General features: G+C 36.6%; 1 protein-coding gene across 1 annotated transcript; it reads left to right on the top strand.

Moving 5' to 3' along the window:
* The first annotated feature begins 6554 nt into the window (after positions 1 to 6554).
* LOC127789763 (probable carboxylesterase 15) lies at positions 6555 to 7803 on the top strand. Its single transcript, XM_052318736.1, has one exon. It carries the CDS (start codon positions 6686 to 6688, stop codon positions 7697 to 7699), a length of 1014 nt encoding a protein of 337 aa, XP_052174696.1. The 5' UTR covers positions 6555 to 6685; the 3' UTR covers positions 7700 to 7803.
* Positions 7804 to 8833: the final 1030 nt, after the last annotated feature.

Here is an 8833-nt window from a genome sequence, read left to right as displayed (position 1 = left end):
CTGTCCCTGACTGGAACGTTGAATGTTCCAGGGGCATAACCCATGTTAGATGATAAACCATCTAAGTGAAGGCATGAAACAGATGTACAATGCATAAAGACATACGAGCATGGCATATTATACGACAACATGCAAGACACATCTAACTCGAGATATCACCTTGACATACTTAATCCCTCGAATATCCCACTGTGGCACACGTTCACCTGGTCCAACGTTAATCCCTCGAGTGCACCGTCGTGACACCCGTTCACCTGGTTTAACATTATTCCCTCGAGTGCCCCAGTGTGACACCCGTTCACCTGGATTAACATTGTCCCAATCTCAAGTAGACCCCTTATCGCCCCATATGGACCCAACGATGCAATTAGACTTGACCCTATATGATATGAAAATTTACACGCCATGCACCAATACTTTTAAAAATAAACAGTTAATGCAATATTGACACAACGAATGTAAGTAAATGCCTTGTGAAATAAGCTAAGTCTAGGAGCGTACAAATACTCACAAGAACTCACCAAAAGCACTTTAAGACACTTTCGAGTCAAGGTAAGACTAAAATCAAACCACTCACCTTAATTCGGGAAAGTCTGGATTTTGCCTCGAAAAACGTGCCACACCTCAAAAATTGTGTAATTCTTCTTCCAATGACCCAATTGATTCCTATTTCACCATTTAAGACCTTTAGAATCAATATTTCTATTTTTCCACAATTTCTCTATTTTTATTTATTTTTCAAACATTTCTATCTTCGGAAATTCATTAAAAATACCTAACATCAATTTTCACAAAATATTTTTCCATGATAATTCTTAAAATAATTTTACCTAAATTCTGAAATTAAAATAAAAGAAAAACCATACCTCACGCGCCCTCACGCGCCACCCAGAGGTCCCGCGAGTGGTTGCCACGCGTCGCCGCACAGTCTTCTTCTCCGGTCGTCTTCTCCAATTCCGGCGATGTCCAATGCCCTAAATTCTTATAGGGGCTTGTAGATCTCCTCAATGCGACCTCAATGGTGCCCTTAATCGTCGGAAAAAGTGGCCGGAGATGGGTTTAAAACCCAGTTGCAGGTCGCGGTGGCGGCGGTTCGGTTTTCCGGCCAAACTTCCAAAACCCCTCTAAATCTACACCAAACGCTCCCAAATGCTCCAGAAATGATCCTCTCAACCCAAGGAACAAAAGCCCCTTATCCCTCAAGCTCGATTCAAGCAAAAACACAAGAAATTTGAGCGATTTTGTTTTTGAACCCTCGGCCGAAAACCTCCTTTTATACTCGTTTTGGACCCGATTTCCTACCATATCCGGCTCGTCCTTATCCCTTAAGCCCAAATCTAACCTCTAAACCAATCGAAAAACACCACATCAAGCGCTAGATCCCTCGAAAAATTCGGCCAAATCGAAAATCTTTTGGCCATTAATTCCGATCACATCAAGGCCATTTTCCGGCCAATGGTAGCTCCCAACGGCCTCGTCGTCGCCTGGAGGCTAGCCTAGAGCCTCCGAGTGACCTGCCTGATGCCCCAGAAGCGGCCGCCGGCGGCCATAGGCGGCCGGTCGGTTTCACACCAAGCAATTTTCAAAAATTGCATTTTAGCCCCCAGCCAACTTTTAATTGAATTTTCTTTTATTTCTTGATACCCCTAGACTATCTAGCACCTTCACCATGACCCTCAGGTTGTATATTTCCTATTTCCCTTTGGAATTTCTGAAAAACTTGTCATCTTGATCTCCCTCGGGCAGTTTACAAAAATTGCACTTTTGCCCGGATGCTCCTAATTACGTGCTTTTGACTTCAATCCTTTGAAAGTCCCTTGATTGTGTTGAGTATTGCTTATTTGAACCATTTTGACCTTTGTTGATCCACTTGACACAGTCCCTCGCCTTCTGTTTATGTTAGCATATTGCACTTAGGCCCGAAACTATTGTAAATTTCATTTTGATCCCATAACTTCCAAAACTTCTCTTGATATTTAATACTGGGTATTACAATAATTCATTCTCCGGTGATTCCAATAGTTGTGTTGGCAAGAGTTGCTAACAGTGAAAGTGGTTGAGGTTTCCAACGAGCTATCAAGAGTTTTTCAGCAAGAGTTGCCAATAGTGAATTTACATTCGCAACCCTTTTGTTACATCATGTTTCAAGTTTATGAGATGGACAGTGCCTTTGGAAGATCGGTTCCAGCTTCTATTCACCTTGTTTGAGATGGTTCTAGCATAGGTCCAGAAAAGGGTTCCAGGACAATTTAAAGGTTGGCCGACTTAGTACCCTACGCTTGTGGGGTTGGCTTGGTCAGCCAAGGGCAGGTATCAGAACTAGTTCGAGGAATAGGTTGGTGAGCTAATATGCGATGAGATCCCAAGAGCTTAATCGGGACATTGAAGTGTTCTGGTCAAATGTGCAACAGAAGCAATTGGGCTCTTTGAGCTTGAGGTTAAAGTAACCATTTGTTGCATTTCTATATTGTATGGTTATATTTTTTTATGAATATGGTTGTTATCACTGTTGTATGCAAGAAATCATCTGTTTCCGCTACATGTTTATTTATTTTTTGAAAAAAATTTAAAAATCGATTTGTCTTCTTGCATTGAGGGATATATGGTTGTTATCACTATTGCATGCAAGAAATCAAGATAAATTTATTTAGAGAGAGAAAGATAAATTTATCTGAATAATCCAAGATAAGAAATTACATGATTTTTTTTTTGTGGGTTGTTAGATAAATTTAACAAATACAATTAAAAGTATTTTTTTCTAAAATACTTTTTATATATTACTTTTTACACCTTAGGTTAACTCCAACAATAATCTTTATTTTGTTCCCTATTATATTATAAACAATTCGCTCCTTATTCTAATTTTTACTTGAAAACTATGTCGTTGGTTGGTCATTGGTGTGCTTGTCACCGCCTGTTCCCCTTCTAACATCACTGCTAATCATCGTCTCTGACCTCTTGGACCCTTCGTAAGCCTCTTCTAATGGCAAATCGATTGTTGAGATGGGAGAGATGGCAAGGCTTGGTCAGACAATTGCCAACACTAGCGAGGTTTTGGCTACTCGCTATCAATTTAGCGATGGCGAGTGCTATTGGTGTGAAGAAATTAGGTTGGCTTTCTAATTTTTTAGCTTAGTGAGGTTAATGTGGTGAATTATTGGAGTAAATCTCTTGTATTTTGATTAACAAATATTATCTTAGCAAATACAATAATAAACACTTTTATTTGAAATAGTTTTCATATTCTATTTTTTAGAGCGTATATGTAAGGCAGACATTGACGTTAAATTATTATCATTATCACCAAGATATAGGGCCGACTCAAGGGTTGATGGGACCCTAGACGACAATTAATTTAGTGGCTTTCTAAAAATAATAAAAAATTACTAAAAATTATTTTTTATTTTTTTTAGATGTAAAATCACTAATAAAATTTTTGTATTATAGTTTGGAAAGTAAATCTTTTTTAATTAATAATATAGACATGAGAAAAAGATCTAAAAACGTAAAAATTGAATAAATAAAAAATGTGAAGAGTTTACAACCAATAAATTAAAAATTTATTGATTTACTTTTATTTTTTTCTTTAATGCCCAGATTAGTTCCAGACGATTTTTTTTGTCCTCTAAAGAATCATTTTATCAAATTATTCTTTTAAAATAATATTATTTTTTATCTTTTTTTTTATTGCATTACTAGTTTACACCACATTATTCATTATCTAACACTAAAAAATAATTCATTGACTTAGAAAGTTAGGAGGCTCATCATCTAAATGACATACATTGTCTAATATTAAAAAATAATCTATAAGCCCCCAGGGGCATAGCTGGGTGGCAAAGGATGGGGTTATAAAGTCATGTTGAAGGCTGCTGATATTGAACCTTTTTGTATATTGGTTTTGATGATAAAAAATATCTATTAGCTTAATTCACAAGTCATGAGTTAAGGTTGTGATTTTTAGCATATATCAATTTCAATATCAAGTATTATTTTGTAAAAATGAAAATCAAATGAATTCCAAGTATCGAGGTTTGCAAAACCTTATTTTTTCTAAATTTGGAAGGTTAACACCTTATAAGGAGACATGTAAGAAAATGTTTTCTTTTTAGAAAATTAACTCTCAATATTTCGATAGCAAACATTCATTAGTGTTAAAATGATTTTTAACGAATTTTTCAAGAAATAGAAATTATATATTTTGAAGGTGGTAAAATCTCAAAATTCTGAATTTGTACTAAAACCAAAATTATACTTTCTTATTGTTATGGATTTTGATTTTTTAGATATTTTTATTAAATCCAAATAGGGGATACTTTCTTATTTACATTTATGTATTAAAGTAAATAGAAGGTAAAATATAAATAAAAGAAAATGTAGACATTTACTTTCTTATTTACATTTATGTATTTACATTTTTGTATATTACTTTTGAAAATGTAAATAAGATGTAATGTACACATGTTATGAATTGTACTGTCAAGCAAATCCTTTTGAAACTCATGTTTCTGTGCATGTTTTGAAACCCCTTTGAAAAGGTTTTAAATATTTTCTAAGTGTATAAGCTATTTCGAAACATCTTTGTAATGCATGCGTTTTCAAATCAGGTTGTGAACTATGTTTCGAAACCTATATATCATGTTTCAAAACCTATTTGAGTTTAAGCAGTATGTTTTGAAACCTACCTTAATATGTTTCAAAACCTATGTTTCTGTCAGCAAAGCATTTTAAAATCTGAGATGCATTTGTTTTGAATCAAGTTTTTGAAGTATGTTTCGAAACCTTTAACACTTCATTCAGTAGATCATTCAAAATCGAGATGCTTTTGTTTTGCATTTTAATATTTATCTAAAAGCTTCTCAAAATATTTTTTAATGCATTCTCCATGATTTGCAAAATTCAAATTCAAATTTAAAGTGGAAATCATTATTATATGTTAGTGGGGAATAGATTATGTCTCTCACTTATTGCTGTCTCTAAGTGCAAGTCCAGCTGGAAAGACTATATGTTTTGAAACATGAGGAGTATGTTTCGAAATCTAAGTGTAAAATTGTGATGTTTCGAAACCTGTATGCTATGTTTTAAAACCTACTTTTTTGTCTTGTCTCTAACGGTTATAAAACGACTATATTTCTATCTCTTGATATAAATAGCAGGTGTTTGAAGATAAGAACAAATCAGAATAAGAGAGAACACACTAGAGATACATACACAAGCACAAGTGGAGATCAAAACGTTTATTCAAGCTTTCAAAGAAGATCTTCTACAAATCTTAATCTTGTGTATTACAAGTGTGAAAGGAGAAGCAAGTGCAAACAAGGAGTCTCATTTCTTCAGCTCTCCTCATGTCAAACCAAGAGGTTTGTACAGCCATTTGGTAAGACATTTTATTGCATTCAATCTATTGGGCTGTAAAGATAAAACTTTACTTATCTTGTTAATGTTGTAAGGTTTGAGTTTAGCCTAAAATTCATTGTGATGTAAAGGTTTGAGTTGAGCCTAAAACTTATTGTGTCAAAGGTTTAACTTTAGTCTTAAAACTCACTTGGTGAAAGGTTTGGATTGAGCCATAAAAACTCATTATACAAGGTTTTGGGGTGAACCGTGGTAAAACCCATGTTGTGGTTGATCACTAGTAAAAGTGATTGGAATTGAAAAATCTTTCAAGTGGGTAAGTTTGAAGGTAGTGGACTAGGCGGAGTGCCGAACTATTATATATTTTGTGTGCAATTGTTCTTTCGTTTTTGCTTATCATTATTGCCTATTGCTCATGCTTTCAAAAAAATTGTTTTCAAAGACTAAAACAAAGTTTCCTTAAGTTTAAACATAAACATATATTTGATCTCAAACACATTTGGTATACTCTTGCTTATATAAATCATCTTTATCAAATATCATTATTTTGAAATACAAGTCAAAAGATTTCGAATCAAGCAAAGTAGAAAAGTATATTTCGAAACAAGCAAAATAGTGAGGTATATTTCGAAGCATATATAGTAAGTTTCAAAACATACTTAACAGAAAGGTTTATTTCAAAACATATACCCAATATTTCGAAACATAGTATTCTGCTATCAACCATTATTTTAATTATTGAAAAATTTATACGAATCCTAATTCACCCTCCTCTTGGAATATATTTGCCATAATTAGGACTAGCAGTTGCTAGTGTAGAGTCGATTCCTGGGGGAAGCAAAAATTTGCATCATTTTGGGAGTGGTCATTGGTAAGTGCTAATGGATGCAGTTTAAAAAAAAAAAAAAATCCTGATCACCCAGACACATTCCTGATTTACCTTTCTCATGATGACCCTGGAGTAAGTTCAGCGAGGGCGAGAGTGATAGCACGTAATCTAAAAATAATAATAATAAGAATAATAATCTATAAATTTGAAGAGTTAGAGAATCTACTCGTTCAAATAAAATAATAAAATAAATAAAACATAAATTTAAAAAATTATCTTAAAATAAAATTAATAATTTTACATCTCAAAATATAAAAAATAAATTTTAGTTAATTATTAATTTTACGGCCCCTCTCTTTAGGGCCTATGCCCTTAGTGGCCTACCTGCTCGCTTTCTGGGGCTGTCCAAATCCAGCTTCCCCTCCACACTGACGGAGATCATCTATATCTCAACTCAGGAGGCCTGTAAAGCTCCACAAGCAACTACAAAGGGTTACCATCATGAGTCTCGGCAAAAGAATTGTTACGGAGGTTTCCGGATGCTTAAGGGTGTTTGACGACGGCACCGTCGACCGGACCTGGACTGGACCGCCGGAGATGGAGTTCATGACCAAATCTGTGCCCCCACATGAAGAATTCATCGATGGTGTCGCCACTCGAGACGTAGTAATCGATTCAACGAGCGGCCGTATGGTAAGGATATATATCCCCCAGAACGAAGAAAATATCGCCGGTAAGGATAAGCTACCCCTTCTCCTCCACTTTCACGGAGGTGGCTTCTGTTTCAGCCGACCACAGTGGTACCTCTACTACAATTTCTACGCGCGGCTGGTCCTCTCAGCTCGAGCTGTTTGCGTCTCCGTAGACCTCCGGCTAGCCCCGGAGCACCGCGTGCCGGCCGCATGTGACGACGCTTACTCGGCTTTCCTTTGGCTCGACGCCGTGGCTAGAGGTGAGTTATCTGAGCCGTGGCTGGAGACTTATGCTGATTTCGGCCGTGTTTTTTTGGTGGGTGATAGCACAGGTGGGAATCTGGTACACGAAACGGCTTCGCGAGCGGGAGAGATCGATGCCGGCGCGTTGAAACTCGTTGGAGGGATACCGCTGCACCCGGGCTTTATTCGAGAGGAGCCGAGCCGATCATTGTTGGAGCTGCCGGAGTCGCCCATGCTGACGCGTGATATGGTAACCAAGTTGATGGATTTAGGGCTGCCTGAGGGTTGCACCAAAGACCACCCAGTAACGTGTCCAATGGGCCCGTCGGCGCCACCGCTCAGCCTCCTGAAGCTTCCCCCGATGCTGGTTGTGGTGGCGGAAAAAGACTTGCTCCGGGACACCGAACTGGAGTACTGCGAGGCGATGAAGAAGGCAGGGAAGGAAGTGGAGGTTTTGCTCGAAGAAGGAATGAGCCACTGTTACTACTTGAATAAGATCGCCGTCGACGTTGAGCCGGAGGCGGCTGCTAGTGCCGACCGGCTAATTGCAGCGATCATTAATTTCATCAATAGGGGTTGAGATTTCTAATCTGTATTCAATTATTGCTACAAGGTGGGCTGCTTTATCCACGCGGAACGTGCTTTGCCAGATACGCAATTTTTTTATTTTACTTTTTTTCCTGAGACATATCCCTAATTATTAACTGCTGACGTAAGGCTAATAATTAATTTGATTCGGAATTTTTTTTTGAAAAATTTTAAAGACATGTGATTAAATTTTTTCAACTTTTAAATTAATTATAATATTTAAATATTTTAGATTTTATTTTTTATAGATTAACTGATACAGGCAGCGTTAATTAATCTGATTTCATAATTCTTTAATGATAATTTACTTAAAGACATATTGGATTTAAGTATTTTAATTTTAAATTAATTATATTATTTGAAAATTTTAAATTTCAAAATTTTCATGCTAATAATTAATCTGATTCCATAATTTTTTAACAGACATATGGAATTAGTTTTTTTAAATCTTCAATTAATTATAATATCGAAAAATTTTCAAATTGATTTTGCAATTTTGATGATGTGGTCCATTTTAACGATTAACTTAATTATGCAATTATATCTTTTTAATGTAATATGTTCCTTTGAAGCAAAAACTATATGAAGGGAAAGTTAGATAGAACTTCCCACAATAAAGTAGGGGTTTGCATATCATAACAAAATGGATTTTTTGTAATATGAAATATATTTAATCAGTATAAAAAATAAATAGATAAGAGTAGATGGATAGATTAGTTAGTCATTAGAGAAATTGATTTTAACCTCAAAGTCTCCTACCGGTTGATACTAATGGAAATGGGAGTGTGAGAGAGAACATACCCCATGGGGGGACCCCTATTTATAGCGACAGAAGAGGCTTCTAGGTGTCGGGTGACCCGATTTCTTCGGTGAGTAACTCAGAGGTGATTTTGACTAAGTCTCATGGGAGTGATGGCGTGCAAATCACGGGTGTAGGAGTGAGCATCCGGGCATGCCCATGGCACCCTCGAGTGGGGGTCACTTGGGAGTGGGAGTGTGAGCATGCACAAGTGAGGGGAAGTGCGTGCATGACTGCTTGGGGCACCCCTATGTGGGGATCACCTGCGGGCGCCCACAGGCTGCACCTAGGTGACGTCACTTAGGGGTGTAGGGCTCTCTTAAGTGA

This window comes from Diospyros lotus, chromosome 14, assembly GCF_014633365.1.
Source record: "Diospyros lotus cultivar Yz01 chromosome 14, ASM1463336v1, whole genome shotgun sequence".
In the NCBI taxonomy this organism is placed as follows: domain Eukaryota; kingdom Viridiplantae; phylum Streptophyta; class Magnoliopsida; order Ericales; family Ebenaceae; genus Diospyros; species Diospyros lotus.
The sequence above is the reverse complement of the archived record's forward strand: the minus strand, read 5'-3'. Positions and strand labels throughout refer to the sequence as shown.